The sequence below is a fragment of the Capsicum annuum genome, unplaced genomic scaffold (genome assembly GCF_002878395.1).
Source record: "Capsicum annuum cultivar UCD-10X-F1 unplaced genomic scaffold, UCD10Xv1.1 ctg5038, whole genome shotgun sequence".
Lineage (NCBI taxonomy): Eukaryota > Viridiplantae > Streptophyta > Magnoliopsida > Solanales > Solanaceae > Capsicum > Capsicum annuum.
The window spans coordinates 1,765,319-1,793,237 of record NW_025858245.1 but is presented as its reverse complement, the minus strand read 5'-3'; the positions used below and the strand labels follow the sequence as shown (position 1 = coordinate 1,793,237).

The window sequence follows — 27,919 nt, the reverse complement described above, 5'->3', positions numbered from 1 at the left end:
GAGTTCTGGTTCATTCGATAGTCAGGATCATATCCCATAAAGTTTGATCTCCAAATTTAGGTCATGCAACTCGTGACTTAAGTACTCAAGCAATGCTTTTAGTGATTCTCGAAGTTTAGATTTATATCATGTATGTCCTTAGGTTAGATCACTTTGATAAGTTCATGATGTTAAATACCTTAAGCCTCAGTTGCATGCCAGGAGGTACAATATCCCTTCATGCTCTAGGTCCTCATGTTCTAACTTTTCAGTGACCTCTTCCTTAGGTCATGATAGATATAATGAACAGTGGTGCCAGTAGGAGAGAGTAAATGGGTCGTGTTGGATAGGATAGTTGTATGTAGGTATTTATTCTTGGGTCCCTCCTATCTAAGAAGCTCAAGAACCCTTTTCTAAATTTTAAAGCTTTTATGTTTATGAGTTTTCATGATTCATGTGAGTTTAAATAGATGTTCATGCTATTATTGAGTTGTGATTCATATTTGTTTACAAGTTTTTGAAGCTTTAACCCTAGTATGTGGTATTCACGTGATGTTCATGATAAAATCTCTTCAAGTTGCTTGTTAAGTGGTGTGTTGATGTCAATTAAGTGTAGAAATTATTGAATAAGCAAAGCATGCTCTCCATAAGTTTGATAAAATGCTTATGTGAGGGAATTAGAGCCATTATGGTATGTTGACCAGGAATCCCCAATTGTGTATAAGCGCATGCATGCCAAGTGGCTGTTGAAAAGACTTAGTGAATGAATTGTGCCATGATAGAATGAAATTCTCCAATTACGTGCTCTTTGATACATGCTAAGAATTTAATACATGCTAAGTGTTTGAAGAATGAATTGTAAAATGATAGCATGAAGTTCCCCAATTATGTGTTCTCCGGTACATGCCAAGACTTAAATATGTACGAAGTGCTTAATGCAAGGCCTTGTTGAATGGAGTACGATCCAATAGCATGTCCCCCTATGTTATTACATGTTTAGGATTCCTAAATGCTTGAAGTGATGCCTTAGTGATTGTGATGGTAAATGATAGTCCATGGTCTTGATTATCCAAGAATGGTTATGTTTTACTTTTATGTTACTGGGGGTATTTATACCCGACAATTTAGCTGCCATCTAGAGCTGTAAACCTAAATGCTTGAAGTGATACCTTAGTGATTGTGATGGTAAATGATAGTCCATGGTCTTGATTATCCAAGAATGGTTATGTTTTACTTTTATGTTACTGGGGGTATTTATACCCAAAAATTTAGCTGCCATCTAGAGCCGTGTCAATTTTCACGATAATCTAAGTTGAGCCATTATTCTCAGAACTCAGCCCTTCTAATCTAAAGTTCAGCTATGTATCTATTATTACATGAGTTCTTGCAATTTCCGAGGCATTTAAGAGTTTAGAAAGATTCTGAGCCCGTTTAGCAAATTGCTTCAGCTATGTATACTCAGTTTTTCCTGTGTGCTTAGACTAGCTAGTAACATTCGAGGACGAATGCTTCCAAGGAGGAGATATTGTAAGACCCCGCAAAATTCTCTCGTAGAATTAGCCTTAGGGCATGTCAAGTGAGGCATGATACAGACCCTAAAAGATTGAGAAGTGACTTCCTAAGTGAGTATCGTGTTAACCAAATAGAATTTTGCTAATTTTGACTTTTTATCACATGGAAAATTTGATAATCTTTTCGTTGATATAATATTCTCCCAAATCCAATACCCGAGTAAGAAGTTATGGCTAATTTAAGTCTTAATTGTAAAACAACATCATTTTAGCGCTTGACGCGTTGCGGAGAGGGTCTATTTGATAATTGTCAAATTCCAGTGGAACTTAGCGATACTTCCGTGTCGCGCTCAAGGTCCAGGTCCCAACCAGTGGGACAACGCGATGGCTCCGTAGCGTGGGGATTCCTAATTTCCTAATTGTCAATTCCAGTGAGCCACCGCGATAAGTGGCGCGTCGCGGTGGCCTATGGAATCGGGTTCCCAATTCAATTTTTCCAGCTTCGTTTAGATGTTAAAAAGGGCACTTTGGACTTTTTCTAAGCCTATAGAACTGTGTAAATACCAAATCAAAGTCATTTGCAAGCATGCTATGAGGTTTTTCTCAAGGTTTCTTTCAACAAAAACCCTAAGTATCCAAAACCTCTTCCAAGAATCTCAAGAATCCATCATAGATTTTCTAAATTGAGTCAAGTTTAAGGTTCCCAAGTCAAGGGCTTCAAGAACCCTCTCCCAAGAGTAAGAAGAGGAAGTTTAGAGAGCTTGTTCATCCAATTCCATAATCCAAGGTATGTGGGGTTTTGAACAAGGGTAACCCTTTCACCCTTGTGTGCAAAAGGCTTATTTACCTCATAAATTTCCTGAAATCTATGAGGTTTTTACATGAATTTGAATTGGGGTTTTCACCTATTATTATTGAATGCATTATCTTGATATTTCCCATGAATTAAGAGTCAAATGGCATAATTTTTGCACGTTTTATTGAGAATTTATAGCTGGGTATAAACCCCATGATTTTACTCCTTGAGAAGCTAATATTTGCAGTGTTGAGATATTGAAGCATATGACTATATCGAGATTTTGAGATAAATTGCTGAAATTCCCAGATTTCCACATGATTTATGAATCTATATGCTATATATTATACTTTTGATGATCTTTAACTTGAGATTGAACTATGGGTTAGTAAGCCCTATTTGAGACTTGTGAAATTATGAACACTTGTGCTATAAGCACCTATGATTTGAGTATTTTGAGATGATTGAGAAATAAATTGACCTAATGGTCTGAAAGCTTTGAAAACCACTTCTTCATATGATATTATCGATTTGATTATTTGGTTCATGGTGAACCATGAGATTATTCTAAAAGTGGATTTTTATGAGATGAGTGCAGATAATATAAAGGGAGTAGTATTTAGCATCGAGCAGGTAAGTTACTACAGTTTCTTACCCCAAAATTACACGCCACTATAGATTGGGCCTGAGGCCGAGTTTATGCTGATTATGATTGGGCCCGAGGCCGAGTTGGGTTTAGTGATCACTAGACCTAGGTTATACTACCTGGCAAGAGTATGCCGCTCCTCCCCAACATGGGGTCTCCTCCTTAGGAGGATAAAATGTTGGACTCCATGTAGCTCGTATGGTTTATGTCGGTTACGAGAACCTCCCTTGCCCTTTAAATTTTGAGATCAGTACTTTCTTGACAACTAAAGTATTTTCCCTTCCTATGAGCTATTTTCCTAATGGTAAAGTTGCAAAATGGTTCGCTTACTAAAATATTTCCTTGATATGAGTTGTTTCTCTAAACGAAAGTATTCTTCCTTGATATGGTATTTTCCATGAAGCTTTGAGATAAGTTATTTTCTTAAACTAGAGTATCTTTCCATTGAGATTGAATGATTTTCCTAAAGCTTGAAATGAGATCCTTTCCTAAAGTGAATGAAATGCCTTCAAGTATGTTTCATAGTTATATGATTCCAAATTTTAAGTATTTGAGTTCAAAAGAGTTATGAGATCTTGAGCGTTAAAGAAGTTCTACTCTCCATGAAATATATGAATGATTTGAAAGTATTTTTTAAAGTTCCTTTAGTATTGAGGATTGAGAATAAGAGAGGATTTCCGATTTCAACATTAAAGTATGATGACTCACGAGATTTGTGTTAGATGCTTCATCTTGTATGACTTCTGAGCTTTATATTTATACTTGTTTGAGACATGTGAGTCATCCCATATTGCATGCATGATTTGATTGAAGAAGATTGATTCTGTTTTATACATATGCATTCACCCCCATATACTTTGTACATTCCTAAGTGCTGATCCACATATATGTCTACGTGCTACATTGTTTCAAAATATAGGTGCAAAGATTTGTAGCGCATGCACCATATCCAGTCAGTTCGCAGCTTCCAGTCGGCAGGTGATGGGTCCTCTTTTTATTCAAGGGCTCGAGTCAGTGATACAGTTGAATCTTGTCGTATTTTCTTTATTCTGTCATATTGAGTTGGGGTGGTTGGGTGTCATGATCCAGCTACCTATAGTCAGTACTAGTAGTGTCTTCATAGATAGTTAGTAGGAGTTGATGCATTAAGTTTTAGTTTTATTGTAAAAGCAGAGTTGTAACCTTGTGACTTCAGTTTTGTATTGAGCCAATTCAGAATAGAGTTATTTTCGCCTTATTCTTTCAGATTTATGCACTTTGTTTAGTTGCTTATGAGTTATTCTAATAGAAGGGTTAGCTTGGTGTCACTTGTTACCCTAGGCACAATGTGGCATTTCGAGGGGTTATTTTGGGTCGTTACACTTGGAAACAGTACCGTGCCACGTGACTTAGTCCACACACGGTAATATTAAACTCCTATTAACACAAACCTTGTACATATTTTTATTACTTTTGGACATTTTTGGACTTGTGGAAGGGATGCTCAACACTTATTTTAGGGTTTATTTTTCTTTACTTTAGATTTTTAATAGATTTAATCATGTATTCATTGATTTGGATCATGGTTATGCCGATTAATGGCTAAACTCCCCCTTTTCAGGGTTAGGGCCAAGAACATGCTTACTCTTATTTTGAATTGAGTTCGTTTGGATTGCTTATCATATTTGGTGATTTGATCATTTTTTATTTAACTATTTTAAGAAGTAGCTAACCTTAAAATACCTATATTGTTCACCTTATGATCTTGGGAGGGGAAATAGGAAGATAGAACGTGGGGATTAATAGAGTACGGTTCTTATTCTTTTATAAAATAAGGAATTTGAATTAGCGACTCCGATAGGAATATACTTAGAATCCTTGCTTGGTTCACATATAGGATGATAGCTTCATGCATCTAATTAGATTATTACATCTCCATTTAACGATGCAGTTGTAATGTCCAAGTTTGGTAGACGATTAGAGGTCGGGAGACCATGATCATGCGATAAACCCTATGAATCAACAACCAAGATAGCCAATCTGACAAATGAACTTTAATAGCGTAGTATGATTGTGCGAATTCCTTAAATCTGGTCTTTCATCCATTGATTGTCTCAAGTCATTACTTTTATGCACTTTTTACTTTGTATTTAATTTATAACTTTCAAAATTCTTTTGGTTACATTGCATTAATTTGATCTTAATAGTTGAACTAGAATAGGATAGTTATCAACACAAGTCTCTAAGGGATTGATATTCGGCTTTACTTAACGCCACTGTATTATAGGAATTTCCAAAATTCTTTCTAGTGTTTCCTCATTCAGCTTTATTTTTTTTCTTGGACTTGTGCAGTCAGATTCATCCCATCTTCTGAGAATTCCAAAGTGATGTAGAATTCCCTGACTATCTCATCAAAACTAGTGGGAATAGGTCCTTCCATGAGATTCATCCAACCTTGATGTTTAACCAACTCCACTAATTTCACCATATCAGGTTTTGTTAGTACATTTGAATAAAAAATCCTTCTCGTCAACACCTTTTGATTCTTCAAGAACCTATTTCTAACTTTCTTGGATACAAGCTTACTTTTTCCCACATTATTTCTTTTAGTATAAGTGATCACAGATTCCCTTTCAAATACTTTTCTCTTCTTGGGACCAGGTCCCTCGAGAGTCAGCTGCATCTTAGTAAAATTTCTAGACCAGTTTCTAGAGATTCTTGGTGTTTTACTGATATTATTTTTCTTGTGATCAACTATGCTCTTTCCTAGAATTTTTGACAACAAAATAAGTTTTTCAGATACAGGTTTCATCCACCACAACATCATCAGAATAGTTTTAAAGATTCAAGGAAGACTTTTGATTAACAAGTTGAGTGATGAAGGAGTTAATCTTTGGAAGAGTAGGAGAACAAGGATGTTTTCAGGATGGTTAGGAAGGAATTTTTCATAATTCTATGCTCATAATCCTTTGAAGGACATGAAAATGGAAGAGCTGCAACCATAAAGAAGGTTTTTCTCTTAGAAGGTCTATTTGGAATTTTTGATTTTCCCTTTTTAATACATGAAGTACTAGGTGCAGCAAGATTTTAGTAATAATGAGCACAAAGAAGGGTTTTATGGGGGAACAAGATATGAACGATATTAGATTTTGGTGACCCACCATCCCTTTTAGAATAGGACAACTTTGTTCTAACATAAGGACAAATAGGATGCGACTTTTTCTTGGCATAACAGACAAAAATTTCACAGACAAGATACTAACCTAAGAGTTGGGACCAGGTCCCTCTTTACTTTATGTAAATCTTCAACTTTGTGCTTGTTACATTTGTCCACCTCCAAAGTTGTTTCTATGGGTGATACCTGTGAAGGAATGGTACTGAGTATGGCTAAAAAGTACTAATTTACCAAGGATACCTGCATCCTGAACATAGCCAATTTTGTGAGGAGACACCGATTCACTTTATAGTAGGTCATGTTAGTCTGATCTATCCCAGCATCAGGTTGATATAATCATTACACCACATGATACCACAAATTTTTTGGAAATAGGTTTGAGGACCAGGTCATTGACTTGGCATTCTTCAAATGTCCAGAGTTCCTTCAGTATTGCTCTGAACTTGCCATCTTCTTTTATATCTTTGAGCTCATCCTTGGGATTGGGATGCTAATAACATAAGAATCCTTCATCTTGAAGTGTCTTATGAAACAGAACAAAATTAAACCTCTCATTCATATCCTTGAGAAATTACATAACAAGAAGATTTTTCTGATTTCAAACCCTTTCTCCGTCTTATATTCACAATCATTTGTTAGACTTGGGAACCCATCTGAGTTTGAGTTCCCAGTAGGTGGACAGAGATGTGATCTTCTTCATGTTTTTCCAAGGTCTTACACATTTGGGATAGGTTCTCCCCTGGTGGACATATCTAACATTTGTCATTCTTGCTCTGAGCTAGCTTTGACAATCTTCTTTCAGGTGTCCATCTCTTCCACAGTGAATACATAGAGGCTTATGGACCTTATTCTTAGCATCATGAGAAATCTTCCCTTGTTACCCATGAACTTGGATTCCTTCTTGATAACCAAGGCCCTTCCTATTATTTGCACTTTGACCAGTTAGGTTAGAAAGGATCTGAGAAGATGTAGTCTATTATAGGGATTTTTTACGTTCTTTCCTCAGATGGACTAGGTCCCTTTCTAACTCCTTATTTTTCTTAAGTGCAGTCATGAGATGATTTTGTGAATTCGCCAATATTTCTTCAAGCTCAACTTGAAACTTTGAGGATTCTTTCTTCCCTTTAGAATTAGAAGCATCTACTTTCTCAGTTGACTTACCAAACTCAGATTTTCAAGTTTTAGCTTAGTAACCCGTTGCTCAGTTTCTGATATCTAGAGAGTCAAGGCTATCAATTCAACCTCCTGATCTTCTATTTTTCCTTCAATAGCATTATTCTTTTCTTTGTCACCTACATCATCAGTTTTCTCTAGCTGACTCACTAAATTTAGATTTTTAGATTTTTTTAACTTTATAATCTGCTCTTTGATTTTAGATATTTGGAGAGTTAGAGCAATTAACTCAAGCTTTTGACTTTCCACCTTTTCTTCTAGAGTAAATTTTTTCTCAGCCATTTCATACATAGAGTCAGTTTCAGTGTTTACCATAAAATCAAATAAGGAATAATAAATAACTGGGCTGTCTTCCACTGCTAGCATAGATACATCTTCATCTGCTCATCTTCACTTGAACCACTAGAAGAATCTCCCTATACTGCTATGTCTTGCTTTACAACACACTTATCTATTGTCTTCCTATTTGAATTTTTAGGGACTTGGTCCATATTCTTTTCTTTATCACCTCCAATCTTGAGGTACCCATAGTAATCCATTTTATGCAATGGACAGTCCTTAATGAAATGTTCACCACTTCCACATTTATGACATACCTCAACACTACTTCCCTTTTTGCTGCTACTTCTTTTTCTTTGGAACTGACTACTCATCTATATGGTTCTAGCAATCCTATTTGCCAAATAAGTAACATCAATATCTTCATCATCAAATTGATCATATTTAAAAGTTTTCAATTCTAGGGATTTTTCTTTTCTTGTTTCCTTCTTCTTTAGTCCTTGCAACTTCTAGAACTTATAGGTTTTTTAATTTCCAATCAGTTCATCTATGGTAAGGGTATTCAGGATTCTTGATTTAGTTATGGCATCTACTTTGCTATTCCAGGACTTAGGCAGAACACCAAGAATTTTTCTCACTTTTTTATACAATAAAATCACTTCTCCTAGGCAGTGAAGCTCATCAGTGATAGAAGTGAATCTTGTATGCATTTCTTGGATTGTTTCTCCTTATTTCATGGTGAAGGTTTCATACTGAGTAATCAATATATCTACTTTAGAATCCTTCACATTAGTAGTACCTTCATGTGCAGTCCTCAAGAAATCCCGATCTCTTTGTCATTTTCACAAGATGAGATCCTGTTATATTCATCAGGCCCTATTCCATAGACTAACAGTTTCTTGGCCTCGTAAGTTTTCTCAATCTTTCTTATATCTTCTTCATTCAATTCCCTCTAACTTTTGATAACAATTTTTGTAACATCTCCTTTTTGACTTCTTTTACAGGGACATTAGGTTCATCAAGGATTATGTCCATCAGTTCACTATCTTGAGCCATAATGAAGTCAAACATCCTTGTTTTCCATCACCTATAGTACTGTCCATCAAATCTTGGTGGTTTAGTGGTAGATTTCCCTAATTCCAGGTCTATGGAGCAGCCATGATAATAAAACACTCTAGGTGTGAACCATTTAGAGTTACCTATCTCTGATACCAATTATTGTAACCTTTGGAATTGTACCACACAGTGAGGGGCTAGGTCCCTCAAAGTCAATCACAGGCAAACACACACTAATTGTACAGGAGAACAAAAGACACTGGAGTAAGAGTAAAAAACACACAAATATTTACGTGGAAATCCAATAAGGGAAAAACCATAGCTTGCCCCCATAAGCATAAGAAAAATACTATAATCAACCCCCTGATTATAGTCTAGATTTCATCCTACCTCCAGGCTCCTTTAGCTTATAGAAAATCTCCTACAAGCTCATCTTGTTAACTCTACCAAGTACCCTCTCTACTGATCAACTCTAATTAGTAACTAGCTTAGGCAACTCTACCTAAGCACCTCTCTCAAAGAGAGAATAAGACATTACTCTTATAGCTTGAGTAATTTTTTTACAAATTAGTAATGTCCAAGATACACCTCCTCTCAGAAGATGATACGATCTCTATCAAATATATTAACCCAATAAAGGTTGGGGTCAAATACCTAGGGAATACATGGACTCGTGGATTTTAGATACTGTAATCAATGGGTAAAAACTGAAAAAGTAAATAGGGGGATTTGAATGGCAGTATCAACCAAGGAGCAAATATCAATTTCTGTTGTGATCAGTATTGATGAACCCTAGGATTTTGTTCTCCCTAGATTCTCAACTTTGTAGGCTTATCGTGCTTTGTTGAACCAAGCTAATACCTTGCATGCAGAATCGATAAGTTATATACCTTCAACAGCCTTTTGGATGAGCAGAAAGATTTTACCTTTTGAGTCTTACAATGTCGCTTTACTAACCTTTATCTTGATCCCAGTTAACTATTATCTTTTAAGTATCTAGTAATTAGATGAAATCTGACCATCTTACGGATAAACCTTAGAAGCGTGGATTGACAGTCAAACTCGAAATTACTATTGTCTTTATCTTTTCCTAGTCACTAGTCTGCTTTTGGAGTAAGTAGCAATAATATAGGCGGGATCTTAACATTGTCCACCTATTAAGAAAACTATTATATTAAATATAAAGCAATACATGCATGGGTATCGGTTCAGAACAACAATAGCACTTCCCTAACTCTGTCAATCTTCCAGGGTTTCCACAACCCTATCTATGGGTTTCTAGCCACTCATGCTTGCAAAGAAATCAACAACATTCATTATCTAAAGCATTGATAAAATCACAATAATAAGAAGTAGAAAACCCACAACTATAAATGGATTAATCAACCAGAGTCAATACAAGAGAATCCCATGATAAAAATAAAATCTTTGAATCAAAATATGTTGGTGAATATCAAAGTGTGTTATTCCTACCAGAAACACATAAAGGTTATTTATACTACATTAGGAAACCCTAAAACCAAAGCCTGAATAAAATAGGAGAAAATAGGGTCGCTAGCCACATGTGGTCTGTACCTGCTCCCTGACCCTGGGAGTAGGTAGCACTTGTGTTCTGCACTTACGCCCTGACCCTAGGCGCAGGTAGTACCTATGGTCAATAAGGTGAGTGCAGATAGAGGGCGCAGGTAGCGGATGATAAAATCCTTCAAGTTCAAGTCTCGAGATTTTGGACTTCTAGCATTTTCTTTGCCTACTTACGGTCCGTGGTCCTACTTGTGGTCCATATGTTGACTTAGTAAGTACTAGGAATCATCTTTTCATCTCTTCCTCAATTCTCAAACATGCTTTCATTATGATCTAGCTGAAAAGTGTCCCGAACATCCATAATTGCTCCAAAAAGTAGCCAAAAACACCTTTTTCACGAGTTTAGCATCCAAAACATGATTTCCTACAAAGCATACCCAAAATACATCATATCTAACAAAATAACCATAGAAACCTGCATGCTTTTCTCATTTTAAGAATCAAAAGTGCAATATATCTATAGCACATAAGCACCCTCAACTTAGAACATTTCCATGTCCTCAGGCAACAAAACACAAAAAAACAACAACGAGGATTAACTAGGAGAATCTAAGCTATTCAAGGCAGTTAGTCAATACTTTAAACTTAAGTTACAACATCCCCCTTCTGTTTCACTTTTCACAACCAACTGTGTATGAACATAAAGAGCAATAATGTAACATAATGTGATAAAGGTATTGACATTACATTAGCAACAGACAACCACTCATATATACAAGTTACACTACCCAAAATAAGAAAATAGCTTGCAATATGACTAAAGTGCCTTCACAACTAGGATACCCCACTCACTTATATATGAAATCAAATATGTCAATGTAGGGATGGTTAAGAGACTCACACTAACAAAGGAAGTTCCAATCAATGCATGTCAAATACCATAGAATTGTCCTTAATTTCTTAACCTTAGCTTTAAGATAGTCAAGTTAGGATCACTATAGGACTTTTCTCGGCTTGTAATGTAGGCTTGGGGGGATGGTATGGTACATATGTACATTTAAAGTGACTAAGTCTCCTTGGCACTACACTTACTTTGGGGTCTCAATTATTAACCATTTTTCACTTTATTTCCATCCTTATTTCTTTTTTTTTTTTATTTTAAAGCACATTCAGGTTGGTTGTGATTTCTTTATTCTTTCTTTTTTCATAATTTTATTTTCTTTTTCTTTTTCTATTTCTTTTTGCTACCACACCCAGCCCTAGTTTCTTTTTTCTATTATTTTACCCTTCTTCACACCCACTTTACATTACGCACCCCTATGATAGCCACCCTCAACTTAAGCAATTTGCCTTAGTTGAGGTGCACAATGTCCAAGGAGGACCAAAGCAGGTTCATTGTAATATAAATAGAAAGGTGAATGGTGAAATAATAAAAATAGGCTTATAAGGGTTAAAATCAGGATCAAGGAATATAATTCACATATGGAGGGTCATTTAGGCTAAAAGTGGACTAAAATAAAAAATGACCTATGATATTTCCTAACCGAATATCCTTCAACCTAGGAAAGACTAACTAGGCGAGTTCTGAATTCAATACATAGAGGGAACTAGGTAATATCTCACACAGACATGATACAAAGTCAATATTACAAACTACTACCTATCCGGTTCATGAAATTATTAGCAAGTGATTATCATGTCCCTAATCCTAATGCCATAACAAGATCCATAATGTTCACACATATATACATTCACACAGTTCTAAAACATAAATCTTTGGAGGGGTATCAAAATCAATCAAAGCATGAATACTGCCTAAGTACTTAAAAATTTCCTAATTACACAAAAATAAAACACAATACGAAATAAATTAACTAAGATATGTCGATTCTGTAGCCATACCATGGCCGACAGAAAAAAAGCACGACATCAAAAATCTGTGGCGGCTATGGTACATCCCACCCTAACTGAAAACTGCACACTGTCCTCAATGCTTTAAGATAAAGTAAAAAAGATGGAAGTGACAACATACCTGGGATGCACTAAGCATTCATGTCATGAGCATCCCTAGATAGGGGTATATCCACAGGTGGAGGCCATGGTGGAGCCAGAGCACTATGGTAAGATGCACCTACAACTAGCTTGGCAAGCCTCTACCTATCAATAAATACAGTCTCTATTAAATCATAGGTATCCCTTTTTAGGGCTCACTCATATGGCCTATCTAGATTCTGTAGGCCCCTCTCTTGGCCACCCTTTGTCCCAACTACGAGGACTGGCACATCATCCTTCATGAATAAATCAAAGTATTTGGGACCACGTGAAGGTGAAGGCAGAATAATTAGGGATACAACAGGAGAGATGACTAATATGTGGCTCTCAGTTAGAGATCACACCTTTGCAATAAAGATATCCACCTCCTCCCTTCTAGGTCCTAGATTTAATGTCTCAATCTTTGGAAACCAGTTTACCACACGTCTCTTATCAACACCTGATGTATTTGGTACACTAGTCTCTATAACAACTTTCTCATTAATAGTGTCTATTATAGAAACCACTCACATATCATCTAATTGCTTCACTATCATACATACAACAGACACTACTTGCTCAAGATTCAGTTTGAAGGTGATCTTTCTAAGTCTATATCAATTCATACCCTACTATTGGATAGGAAAGGTCTACCCAATATAATTGAGGTTTGAGAATTCACCTCAATATCAAGAAAAATAAAAGCAGTCGGGAACATATAAGATGCCACCCTTACTTTTATGTCACACAACAAACCTATTGGTTTCTTCATAGATAAGTCAGCCATCAACAACTTTATGGATGTAGTTTTTAGTTCCCCCATCTGTAAAAGCTTGTACACAACTAGTCGCATCACATATACTCTTGATCCTAACTTACAGACAACCTGCTTGACATTGACAGGCCCAATAGAAGATAAAATTATGAATACTTTGAGATCCTCTTTGTTTTCTACTAATGGTATAGAAGGAGTTGCATTATAAGGATACATATGATCATTGGTCTCAATAACCCAATCCTTACCACTATCATACTCGAAATCACCATCACAACATGTCGACTTCTCAGACTCTGCCTTAGGTATCTCCTCGCTCTCAATGCTATCAATCTTCAAGCTCCTCAATTGTAGGTACAAGGGGATCATCAGTAATGGCACCACAATTAGTGGTGATAGCTAGAGAATGACTAATAGCTAGTGGACTCTAATTTTTTTCACTCCAAAGAGCAACAGGATGTTTTTATTTGATCATAGGAGACCCTTTCCCAAATTAGTGCTCCAACTTCTTGATAGCAGTGGCATGAGACTTCACCTTATGGGTGAACCCTAAAATGTCAACCTTAATATCCTTAAGGCTATTCTCCTTATTTTCTTGACCCTTCACTAGTTTGGTCAGCATCTCTTCCATTATTGATTCTGTATCTCGTCCGCCAGGCAAAATATACATGTCTCCCTTCTCCATATAATTATTTATCCATTTTTAGTCACCATCTCTATCCCTACTGTGGTCCCTATATTTGTCATAATAGTTCTAACCTTGGTTACCTTGCCTTTGAGCTTGGAAACCCTCCAATTGATGATCAGTTTACCTAGCCTCCTCTTCTAATTCAGACTCATAAGCTTGGAAATCTACACCTTGTGCTCCTCCTACTAGATGAACATTTTTGGAATTCACGTTCGTGAACTGTATTGCCAACACACCAATATCTGTCTTCAGTAATACAATCTTATGCACTGTAGAATTTACAACTACTCTTAGGTCACCAATAGCTACAATAACGTAAGTACCAGAACCACTCTCAATCTCTTAAGTCTGCCACCCTTGGTTAGTGAGAGATAACTGATCCATAATACTAAAAGTTATCTCCAAAGATAGTATCTACCATAGCTCTAGAACTAATGGTCAGGGCTCTATAGAATAACTCAAATAAGTTCATCCCTGAAATCTAATGGTTGGGCACCATACACAACTTCTTCTTGAACCTGAACCATGCCTCGTACATTGATTCTGACTATAGCTGCCTAAAATTATAAATCACATCCTTCAGCTGCAACATCATGGTAGAGGAAAGAACCTATTTAAGAATTGCCTACTCAACTCTTTCTATGTAGTGATAGATCCTCTTGGAAGCTCTCCTAACCATAAAGATGCTTCTCCTATAAGCAAGAAAAAGAACAACCTCAATCTAAGTGCCTCCTGACTTACCCCTGGATATGTATATAAAGTGCAATTTCCAGTAAAATATGCTAGATACATGTTTACATCATTGGTAGACAACCCCACAAACACATTCTTCATGTATAAGAGCTGGATCATAGCACTCGATATATTAAACTTAATGCCTGGGGGTAAAATAGGAGGAATAATGGATCAAGTCTCTGTTGGCTCAACCTACCCCAGATTTTTTTCATCATCCTTATATGGTTACAAGTACTGGTATGCTGGGATAACATAGGCTTGGTCACCTCAAACTCTATTCTAATTTCCACCGAATACTAATTAGAGCTATACTTACTGTCTATGCATAACTAACTCTGCCTCTCGAGCTATCCATTGACCATATTCTGCTTTCCTCCTCTCATTTTAGCATGTGCTAACAACACCTATATTTACTGGTTAATAATATTAAGAACTCCTTTAGAAGGAGGGGAGACATATAATTATGAACTCCCCAGGAATATCATCTCTATTCTATTCCACCATTTACTAGGTGTTTGTAGGAACCTTTCTAGATTTGGATTAACTGGGAGTAAGGGATTGCCTCTACTCTGTGTGTTAGTCATACAACGATGTATACCTAACTAAGAACAAAAAAGACCCCAAAACTGCAACTACCTTAATTCATAATTCAATACTGTATTCCTCGATAATGATGCCAAAATTTAGTAACATCTAAGCTATACCTCCTCTCAGAAGATGATACGGTTGATTTCAAACATAGTAACCCAATAAAAGTTGGCGTTGAATCCCAAGAGAATACATCGACTCATGGATTTCAAATGTTGTAATCAACGGGAAAAAATAGAAAAGTAAATGGGACGGATTTTATTAGCAGTATTGATCAAGGAGAAAATATCAACTTCTGTTGTGATCAGTAGTGGTGATCACTAGGATTGTGTTCCCCATGGCTTCTTAACTCCATAGGCTTATTGTGCTTTATTGAACCAACCCGATACCTTTTATACAGAATCGATAAGTTATGTACCTTTTACAATTTAATGGATGAGAAAAAGGATTTCACCCTTTACCTTTTGATTCTTAGGATGTCACTTTACTAACCCTTATCTTAATCTTAGTTAAGTATTACATTTTGCGTCTCTAGTTATTAGATGAAATCTAACCATCTTATTATGATAAACCATAGAAGTGTGAATCAATTGTTAAACTCCAAATTACTATTGTCTTCACCTTTTCCTAGTCTGTCATGACCCAAGGATACCCCTAGTCACAACAATGGTGCTTACGGTCACAAGTGACCACAAGATAACCCACAAACTGGTACCTATTATGAGCATTGAGTAAAATAGTAATATAATACATGTGTGGAAGATAATCTAATGAGATGCTGTAAATTGGGAATACTGAAATACATAATACTGATATGTCTGAAACAACTGATAAAACTAAAAGAAATGACTGACTGTCTAAATAATTATCTAAAAGCATCTAAGCATCATGAGAATCTGAGGGGACAAACCCCTAACTAAATTTGACTGATTGAACATAAGGAAATACTAAAATAACTAAGAAAACATATCATATCCTCAATTTATGAGGAATCACCACTACTATTATTGGGTAACATTGATTTGTCTAAGAATGGTAAAAAAATTATGCGTTTGAACCTATATTATAAGACAACATAGCAAAAAGAAAAACATGCAGTTAGTACTTTAAATGTATTGGTATATGATATGAGGAATGGCTGAAATGCATGAGATAACTGAGTAATAATGCATGAACATATAATGTTCGAGAATGCAAGACCAAGAATAAAATGATTCAAAAACAATCTGTAAATTGAAAGACTTAAATTTATATGGCTGATTAACTAGCAATCGATATACTTGGTCAAGCAAACTTGAACTGAAGTACACTAAAATACTGACTGAAACTGTGGGAGCTATAATGTAACTGACAAAAATCATGTGATCTATCATGGAGTCCAACATCTTGGATAAGGGGAAACATTCTCTGGAGAGGCCCCTAAACCTATGATGGCACATAGTTTCTAGGGAAGTAGGATATGCTGAACTCATACTTCCCACTAGGTGCTAAATCCTACTCCCAACTGAAAGACACTAAAATACTAACTGGTACATGCACTGATAACTAGTAATTGATAAGCTTAGGTCATGGTATTCTAAAAATAATAGTACGTACGGATTTTAAGGTAATTATAAATATATAAACTGATAATACGCAATATAATCATGGTGTTCTGAATATGATATTTTAACTATGGTCTGACTGGCCTTTTACTTGAAAAGTGGAAATAATGTAAAACACATAGGTATCGGGTGTTCATAACCTGCCAGAACTGAATTATTATAAATAAAATACGATATCAAACTTGAAATACTATAGTATGTAATCATGATTACAAGATCCCAAAATATAGATATTTCATCAAACATGTGAGAATCATGAAGAATTTTTGAGTATTATTCTCCAGTGATTGCTCTCCTTTGCATCTTTTTAGGTGACTACTCTCCTCGCCTCATATCCAGTGATGGCTATCCTTCGCCTCTTCTCCTACGAAACTCACGACTGAGAAATTTATTTAGATGGAAGATGTTTGACAAAATTCCCCAAAGAGAAAAAAGGCATATCTATTCAATCATCACCAATCATCTTCAACTGTAGACGTGCAATATCCCTGAAAAGATAGTCTGGCAACTAATTTTAGTACCAAATTGATGAAACCCATTAGCTTGACCAAGATCAGTGAGGTTAAGCTACCCACTGCCGAACTGCCTCTTTCAGTGACGTCAGGACCATATCTTCGGCAAACTTCCAATAAGAAGGTCGATAGTTTTAAGATTTACTGCATTTGTAGGTACTTCCAGATCTAGACTCTCCGGCAAACTTCCAGCATATCTTCGACGACAATATTTCGGTGACTAATTTCTGCACCAATTTTTTGGATTTCGATAAATGAATTAAGACAACGTCCTTCACTGTGTATTAGGTGCATTCGTTTTAGTCTTCTCTAGTTTGTTCTTCCATAGTCTATATTGTATATGCTTTTTGTCTCTTTTTTATCGTGATTTTCTATCCTGATTTCTCGTCTAATTTTCTTGATTATTTATGTGGAATTACTGGCTTTGGTTGCTACATAACTTAGTAGGTGTTCGTTGGAGTGAGTAGTATAGTACTTGTGGTTGCTTATGAGTATCAAACCTGCTTGCTTGTTTTATTTGCTGATTTAGATAATTTAGTAATTTTGCTTGCTTGTTTTAGTAGCACTTGTTGGTTGCTTGTATTTGTGGTATGTTTTACTACTTTCTTGCTTGCTGATTTTGCTCATCATGTTTTTTGGCTCCTTTTTCTTTATTTTTTTATAATATCCTTTAGAGTGGTATCTGGGATGATAGCTGGTGGACTATGGTCATGTCATAGGTTGGGGATGGGGATAGAGGCGAGAGTTAGTAGGGCTAGGTGGGATAAGGGTGCTTCTAGGGTGAGAGTTGGGTCCTGGAACATAGGTACGCTTCAAGGTAAGTGTATAGAGCTAGTAAAGATTCTTAGAAAGAGAAGGGTTAGTATAGCGTATGTCTAGGAAACTAAATAGGTAGGCACTAAGGTGAGAGATGTAAATAGATATAAGTTATGGTACTCGAGTAGCATGAGACATAGAAATGGGGTAGGTATCTTAGTAGATGAAGAACTTAGAGAGTAGGTGGTAGAGGTTAAGAGAGTCAGTAATAGGTTGATGTCTATTAAGATAGTCATGGAAGGGTCTACACTGAATGTTATTAGTGCTTATGATCTGCAAACAAGTTTGAACAAGGATAAGAAAATAAGGTTTTGGGAGTTTTTAGATGTGGTGATGAGGGGTATGCCAAGCACTGAGAAGCTTATTGTGGGTGGAGACTTCAATGGGCATTTTGGTTCTTTGTCAAGAGGTTATGATGATGCGTATGGCAGTTTCAATTTTAGGGAGAGGAATGAAGGAGGAGTTTCTCTTTTGGATTTTCCTAAGGTCTTTAGACTGTGGATAGTGAATGTGAGCTTTCCGAAGAAAGAGGACCACCTTATTACGTTTCATAGTTCTGTGGCTAAGACTCAGATAGACTTTTTGCTCATTAGGAAGGGTGATAGAGCACTATGTAAATATTGTAAAGTTATACCTAGCGAGAATCTTTTGACTCAGCATAGGCTGTTGGTGATAGACCTGGTAATAAATAAGGGCAGAAAGAAGAGGAGTATAGAGGTTTGACCTAGGATTAAGTAGGGTAGCTTGACATTTGATAGTGCTTTGGATATGGGGGAGAAGTTGAGGAGTAGAGAGGCTTGGAAGAGTAGAGGCGATGTAGGCAGTATGTGGGAGACGATAACCAGTTTCATTAGGGAGACTGCTAGAGAGGTGTTGGGTGTCTTGAGAGGTCAATATGGCAAGCATAGAGGGGACTAGTGGTGGAACAAATAGGTTAAGAGGAAGGTGGAGTCTAAAAAGGTGTCTTATACTAAGTTGTTTATGAGCAAGGATAATGAGGAGAGGCTAAAGAACAAGAAAGAGTATAAGGTAGCTATGACAGAGGCTAAGTTAGCTATTACGATAGGCAAGAAGACACCTTTTTAGAGCTTGTATGCGACTTTAGAGGAGAAAAGAGGGGATAAAAAGTTGTATAGCCTTGCGAAGGCCAGGAAAAAGAGGTATCATGACCTTGACCAAGTGAAGTGCATCAAGGGTGATAATGGTACTATGTTGGTGGAGGATGCCCTCATTAGGATAAGGTGGCAGTCCTATTTTCACAAACTTTTTAATGATGGTGGGGACAAAGGTTTTAAGTTGGGTGTCTTAGAGAAATCTGAGGAGTGTCGCGACTATGGTTTTTGTAGGCATATCAACATTGAGGAGGTCAAAGGGGCTATTCATAGGATGTGACGAGGTAGGCCGATGGGGCCAGATGAGATTTCATTAGATTTTTGGAAGAATAGTGGTGGAGCAAGTCTAGAGTGGTTGACAAGGTTATTTAAAATCATTTTTAGAGCGGCAAAGATGCCTAAAGCATGGATATGGAGTACGATGATTGCATTAAATAAGAAGAAGGGAGACAACCAGAGTTACAATAACTACAGAGGTATTAAGTTGTTGAGTCATACTATGAAGGTTAGGGAAGGAGTGGTAGAGTTGAGGCTGAGAAGGATCATAACTATCTCTACGAATTAGTTTAGTTTCATGCCAGGTCGTTTGACTACTTAGGCAATTCACCTTGTATGGAGAATAGTAGAGCAATTTCGGGAGAGGAAGAAGGACTTACACATGGTGTTTATTGATCTTGAGAAAGCTTATAATGGGGAGATTCTATGGAGGTGCGTAGAGGCTAGATGTGTTCCCACAGTGTACACTAGGTCGATTCAGGACATGTATGATAGTGTGAAGACTCAGGTAAGGACGGTAGGTAGAGATTCAGAGCACTTTCTAATTTTGATAGGGTTACATTAGGGATCGACTCTTAGCCCTTTTTTATTTGCATTGGAGCTGGATATTTTGACATGACATATTCAAGGAGAGGTTCCTTGGTGTAAGTTATTTGCTGATGATGTGGTAATGATCGATGAGACTCGGGGAGGAGTTAATGACAAGTTAGAGATTTGGAGGCAGACCCTCGAGTCTAAAGAATTTTGGCTAAGCAGGGCCAAGATAGAGTACTTAGAGTGTAAGTTTAGTGATGTGTCATAGGAGGCTAACATAGTTGTTGAGCTGGACTCTCAGGCCATTCAGAAGAAGGAGAGTTTCAAGTATCTGGGTCTAAGCTTTAGGGCAATGGTGAAATTGACGAGGATGTCACAAATCGTATTGGCGCTGGGTGGTTGAAATATAGGCTCACTTTGGAAGTTTTATGTGATAAAAAGGTGCCCCAGAAGATTAAAGGGAAGTTCTATAGAGTGGTAGTCTGGTCAACTATGTTGTACGGAGCAGAGTTTTGGCCAATTAATAACTCTCACATCTAAAAGTTGAAGGTGGAAGAGATGATGATGTTGTGATGAATGTGTGTCCATACTAGAAAAGATAGGGTAAGGAATGAGATGATTCAGGAGAAGGTGGGAGTGGCCTTGGTAGAGGATAAGATGCGAGAAGTAAGGTTACATTGGTTCAGACATGTGATGAGGAGGGTCTCTGAAGCTCCAGTGCGGAGGTGTGAGACACTGGCTATGGATGGTTTTAGGTGGGGTAGGCCAAAGAAATATTGAAGAGAGGTAATTAGGCATGATATAGAGCATTTACAGCTTATGGAAGACATGATCCTTGAGAAAAAGGGGTGGAGAGCACGGATTAGGGTAGAGGCGTAGAGGGAGATTGAATCGGTAATAGTAGGAGAGCGTTCTTTATTTGTGTCTGAAGTTTCTTGTGCGTGATTTTTAGTATTTTCTTAGGGTTGTAGTATTATTTTGCTGATTGTATGAGTTTATATGAATTTTTTATTTATGTTTGTTATACTGCTATCGGTACTAAGCTGGGGATCTATCGGAAATAGCCTCTCTACTTCATCCGAGGTAGTGGTATGGTTTGCGTACACTCTACCCTCCCCAGACCCCACTATGTGGGAATGCACTGGGTATGTTGTTGTTGTTGTTGGATGTGATAATCATGAACTTGAACATGGGAATGTTTTAAATATGGGAAAATAGCATTTTTACGTGACTAAGATGATAACTTGATAATACAACATGAAATTCACTTGATTATAACATAAAAGATTGAAGCTTAAATCATGAGATAACCTAACTTTCCATGAAATCATTCTTGGACATGAATAGAGTCAAACTACTAAGGAAAGACATGAATTTAATCCACCTTGAACATACAAAACTCCATAGTAGGAGAAAAATCCATTTTTTAGTTAAAAGAAGGGATTTTGGGCTCCATGGATTAAAAAAAACCCACGGATGAACATCCCACATGCCTTAAGCTTCTTGATTTGTTAAAGAAACCCTATTCTTGATGCTTTCTTGAAGATTCTTGAACTTAGAAAACTTGGGTTCTTGGTTTCTTGGGGAAAAAGGATTTGAATTGGTTCTTTGGGAAGGAGGAGGGTTTCTTGAGAGTGATTTTGAGAAGAATGGGCAAATAATGCCCCTATGGATGCCCAAGTCGTGTTATGGATGATTTGGGTTGAGGGGGAAAAGACCCAATTGACCCTTGATTATTTAAATAGAAAACTAGACGCAATAGTGTCACCACCTTGTCGTGGTTGAATAAATCCCTTACCGCATCGCGGACAACATCAGGTTGGGACTAGTACCACGATGCAACCTTATTGCGGAGACTGACTATTTTCGTGATCCAAACATGCCCTAAACCTTATCTAAAAAATCTGAAACTCCCCTGAGACATACTTTTAACCTCCCTAAATATGGATAAACTTAAAACCCAATATTTCATGGATGGGAAGACCAAACTAAAAATACGTAAAGTCTAGGGGTCTTGAAAATGACTAAGTCCCTAACACTTAGTGAAATTTTCAAGCCTTGGACCCCTTATGCCTGTAACTAAGAGCTGAATCGAGCGAAGAATATTATGGGGTATTACAATATCTCCCCTTGGGAATATTCGTCCACCAATGAGACTGGTTAGATTAAGAACAATAAGGCAATTGAGATTGTATACTAAACATGAATCACTTGGAACATGATTATATAATTGAGTTTGAAGCACTATACAAGAAATAAACTGGTTTCATAATCGCATGCAAGGACATGAGAATGGTTACATAGTTGAAATAGAGAATAGAAATGAACCAATCTAAGAAAAATCATTACCTCAAGTTGAATCTAAGTTTGTGGAGAAAAGATGAGGGTACGTGGATTGCATATCTGCTTTTGATTCCCAAGTATCTCCCTTAACAAACTATTTTTGCTATTGAACTTTAACCAAGGGAACTTTTTATTCCTTAGTCTTCTAATTTGACGATCAAGGATCTCAATTGGGAATTCTTCATTAGAAAGGCTATCCTGTACATCCATACTCTCTAAAGGAATAACAACAATTGAATCGTCAATACATTTCTTTAACAAAGAAACATGAAACACCGGATGCACTGATGGCAAATTTGCAGTAAACTCAAGCTCTAACCTATCTTCCCAAAACGGTTCAAGATTCTATAAGGGATAGTATATCAGGGGATGAGCTTCCCTTTCTTGCCAAACCTCTTCACTCCTTTCATGGGGAAACTTTTTTTTAAAAATAAATCACCAACTTCAAACTCAAGATCTCTTCTCCTCACATCTGCATTAGATTTCTAATGGCTTTAGGATATTTTCAGCCTCTCCCGAATCAACTGAACTTTCTCCATTGCCTCAAATACTGAGTCTAGCCCTATAAAAGTAGCCTCACTTGCCTCAAACCAACCAATAGGAGATCTACATCTCCTCCCATAGAGAGCCTCAAACAAAGCCGTTTGAATACTGGAGTGATAACTATTGTTGTAGGCAAACTCAATCAATGGTAGGTGGTCCTCCCAAGTACCTTTAAAATCAATAAAACACACCCTCAACATGTCCTTCAAAGTCTAATTGGTCCTCTCTACCTGACCATTTGTCTGAGGATAAAAAACTGTACTGAGATGAACTTGGGTACCAAAACCTTTCTGAAAAGCCTTCCAAAATTAAAAGGTAAACTGAGAGCCTCTATATGAAATGATAGACAACGGAATCTCGTGCAAGTTAGCAAAATCTCTGCGACAGAGTCTAGCATAATCCTTGGCTGAATACAATGTATGAAATGGCAAGAAATTGGCTGACTTGGTCATTCTATCTACAATGACCCATATCGAATCATGAAGACAAAGCGTACGAGGCAACCCTATCACAATATCCATGATCACCTCTTCCCACTTCCAAGTGGGGATGCTAAAATCCTACAACGTACCACTAGGCCTTTGGTGCTCAACTTTAACTTACTGACAATTTGAACATTTAGAGACAAACTCTACAACATCATTCTTCAAACCACTCCACCAATAGATTTATTGCAAAGGTACATCTTAGTGGCTCCTGGGTGAATAGATACTGCACACCATGCACTTCTATAAGTATTCGCTATCTCAACCTATCAACACATGGAACACATAACCTACTTTGACAATGAAGCACACCATCTCCTTTTTGGGAGAAAAACTCTACTTTATGACCTCTAACTACCTCCTTCAACTTAACCAAACTAGGATCCTGATCTTAATTTCCTTTCACTTGGGCAACCAACGAAGATTCCAAGCCATGTTGAACCCATATACTACCTCCAACTGAATTAACCAACCAAATACCTAATATAGCAAGCTGATAAACCTTGATGACTAACTTTTTCTTATCTCCCTTAACATGAGCAACACTACCCATAGATAATCTACTAAGGGTATTTGTCATTACATTGGCCTTGCCCGAATAATACAACACACTTATATGATAATCTTTTAACAACTCAAGCCACCTTCTCTGATGAAGATTCAACTCTTTTTGCATGAACATGTACTGTAAACTCTTATGATCTGTGAACACTTTGACATGAACCCCATAAAATAGTTTCTCCAAATTTCCAAGGGAAAAACAACAACTGGCAACTCTAGATCATGGGTTGGATAATTCTTTTTATAGGGTTTAAGTTGTCTAGAGGTGTAGTCTATGACATTGCTTCTCTGTATCAAAACACAACCAAGACCAACTCTGGAAGCATCATAGTAAACAATAATTCCATTTGAACCATCTGGCAAAGTCAAGACTGGGGCAAAAGTGAGTCGAGTCTTTAACTCCTGAAAACTCTTCTCGCAAGAATTTGACTACTAAAATTTGAATTTCTTTTGAGTCAATCGAGACATAGGGATTCAATAAAAGAAAAATCTTCAATAAATCACTTGTTATAGCCATCCAAACCTAAGAAACCCCTGATATCTGATGGAGAGATGGATCTGGGGAAGTTTATCACTGCTTTGGTGTTTTGAGGGTCAACCCTAATGCCATTACCAGAAATAATATGGCAAAGGAAAACTACTTATCTTAGCCAAAATTTTCACTTACTGAATTTAGCGAACAACTAATGAGCTCTAAGGGTCTGCAACACAATTCTCAGATGGTTTTCATGATCATTCTCACTATGGGAATAGACAAGGATGTCATCAATGAAGACTATGACGAAAATGTCCAAGTATTGATTGGACACCTTATTCATCAAGTTCATGAAATCTGTAGAGGTATTTGTTATTTTGAAGGACATAACTAGGAGTTTGAAATGACCATACTGAGTCCTGAAAGTTGTTTTTAAAATGTCACATTCTCTGACTCTAAGTTGATGATAGCCAGATCTAAGGTCTATCTTAGAGAAATAATTGGAACCCTAAAGTTGGTTGAATAAGTCATGAATTTGTAGAGTGGATACTTATTCTTAATTGTGACTTTGTTTAACTGATGGAGTTGATGCATATTCTGAGAGAACCATATTTTTTACACACGAACAAGACTGGAGCGCCCCATGGAGATACATTAGGCCTGATGAAACCCTTATCTAAGAGATCTTTCAACTGTTCCTTCAATTCTTTAAGCTCAAGTGGAGCTATTCTGTAGGGTGGAATAGAGATAGGCTTGGTATCTGGAAGGAGATTTATTTCAAAGTCTATTTCTCTCTCTAGAGGGACTCTAAGAAGATCTTTAGGTAACACATCTGGAAATTCCCTTACTACTAAAATTGACTCATGACTCGGAGTTTCAGAATTTGAGTCTTTGACACAGACAAGATGGTAAAGACACCACTTAGATATCATCTTTTTGTCTTTAATATATGGAATGGTCTGACCCCTAAGAACCGAAGTACTACCTCTCCATTCGATGACTAGTTCAATCAACTGAGGCATAGAACGACTAGAGCCAATCCATGTCAAAAATGACATTGAAATCGGTCATCACTAATTCCATAAGATCAACTGAGGTAATTTTCTGAGATACTGTGACCGGGCAATTTCTGTATACCCATCAGGTTATATTAGATATACCCACTGAGGTAGACACTGAGAAATGTTCTGTTAATGTTTTGAGACTAACACCAAAATTGACAGCTATATAAGGAGTCATAAAAGAAAGTGAAGCTCTGGGGTTTAATAAAGCATAAACATAAAAATGAAAGACTTGTAACACACCCATAACCACATAGGGAGAAATCTCCTGATCATGCTGAGTCTAGATTGAATACAATATATTATAGCGCTGCCCACTGGTGGCACTGAAGGTGGCACCGATTGAGTCAGGCAACCTACTGGTGCTGATAAAAGAATAGATTGGCCTTGCTGGCGCGAATCCTTTCTCCTCAGTGCAACTACTAGATACTCTCGGACCTTGTGGCCCGACTTGCCATATCCAAAATATACATCACTGCTAGGCTTACACTCACCCTGATAATTCCTACCATATTTCTTGCAAAACGGGATAGTGCGATCACTGTTCATACTGCCCTGAGACTTAGAGCCCAGCACTCTATCTCGACTGTCATTCTTGAACTTTAGTACTGGCACTCTAGCTGAAGATAGAGCTGGGGCTAAAAATTTCTTGTAGAACTGAGAACGGTTACTTTTTTTTGACCTTGGCTGAGAAGAGTTAAAAATTATATATTCTGGCCCTCTCTTTCTCCTTAATATTCTCCTCCTCAATCTACTGAGCATGAACCATGAGACTAGATTGGTCCATCTTCTTAATCAATATGGCAGTCCTACACTCCTTGACCATACTATCAGCTACATCAGATACAAACTTACTCATTCTTGATCTATTTTCTGCCACCATAGTAGGAGCATACCTCGCTAACTGAGTAAACTTAAGCGAGTACTCCTTAATGCTTATATTACCCTATTTCAATTTGATGAACTCCTAAACCTTAGTTTTTCTAGACTCTAATGGAAAGAACCTATCTAAGAAAGCCATGGTAAACTGTTCTCACTTAACAGGCCCTACCTCTATACCTCTGTCCTCCTTTCACTGCCTAAACTAGGTGTGAGCTATATCCTGTAACTAGTGTACATCCAACTCTGCACTCTCACTCAATGTGATGCCTATGATATCTATCACTTTTTACACCATGTCTAGAAACTCCTGTAGATTATCCTCATACTTGGATCTAGAAAACAAAAGGGGATTCATTACAGTGAAATTCAATATCCTAGATGCCACAGTATTTACCACTTGGTTGGCTGAGGAAATAGCTTGCTGGTTGTTCTGAGCAGCTACTAAATGGGCTAGGGTCGTGAAAGTGGCCCTGAATTCAGTGTGAGAGACATGCTTATTCAGGGGATCTTCCTGAACAGGTAGTGGTGCAGGCTGATCCCTGTTCCTTCTTTTGTTATTTCTTCTGGGAGGCATTATCTGTAAACAAAACAAAGGATGAATTAGAAAGAGGAATTAAATAGAGATCATTCTCTTTTGCACAACATGAACACTAAAAGAAGGGAATTTTTCCTAAAATATCTCATAGCCTCTTATCCATAAGTGTGGCACACTTCACACCCATGCACAAGACTTTACTTAATATGGCTTTTAGACTTTCTATGACACTTTAAAACCTTAGGCTCTGATACCAAGCTTTGTCATGACCCGAGGCTACCTCCTAGTCGCGACAATGGTGCTTACGATCACAAGTGACCACAAACTAATCCATGAACTGGTACCTGCTGTGAGTACTGAGTAAAATAGTAATATAATACATGTACAGAAGATAATCGTATAAGATACTATAAATTGGAAATACTGAAATACGTTATACTGACATGTCTGAAAGAACCGATGAAATTGAAAGAATTAACTAATTGTCTAACTAATTATCTGAAAGCCTCTAAGCAAATAACGAGTTGATAGGACAAACCCCTAACTAACTTCGGCTGACTGAATATAAGGAAATACTAAAATAACTGAGAAAACATATCATGTCCTCAATAGATGAGGACTCACCACTACTACTACTGGGTAACACTGAGCTGTCTAAGAACGGTCGAAAAACTGTCCGAACCTATGTTATAAGAAAACATAGTGAAAAAAAGTATGCAGTTAGTACTTTGAATGTACTGGTATATGAGATGAGGACTGGCTGAAATGCATAAGAAACTGAACATGAATGCATGAATATATAATATCTGAGATTGCAAGACCAATCATAAACCTGTTTCTAAAATAATCTGTAAACTGAGAGACTGAAATCTGTAAGACTGATTAACTAGAAATCTGTATAGTTGGCCAAGCAAACCTAAATTGAAGTACACTAAAATGCTAACTGAAACTATGGGAGATATCATGTAACTGGCATAAACCATGTGAGCTATCATGGAGTCCAGCGTTTGACCTATATTGAGGAGGGCTATCCTATCCTTGCCATCGGAATAGAACCTGAACTGGAGTGATCACGAAACTGAGCCCATAGTGGACAAGGGGAAATACTTTCTGGAGAGGCCCCTAAACCTACAGTAACATATTATTTCTACCACACTTTCTACTCGGTGCTAAATCCTACTCCCAACTGAACGACACTGAAAAACTAAATGGTGCATGCACTAATAACTAATAACTGATAATCTC

General features: G+C 37.1%; 1 protein-coding gene across 1 annotated transcript; it reads left to right on the top strand.

Annotated features, from left to right (window-relative positions):
- The first annotated feature begins 18,101 nt into the window (after nucleotides 1-18,101).
- LOC107854821 lies at nucleotides 18,102-18,590 on the top strand. The gene has a single exon (XM_016699843.2). It carries the CDS (start codon nucleotides 18,102-18,104, stop codon nucleotides 18,588-18,590), a length of 489 nt encoding a protein of 162 aa, XP_016555329.2.
- Nucleotides 18,591-27,919: the final 9,329 nt, after the last annotated feature.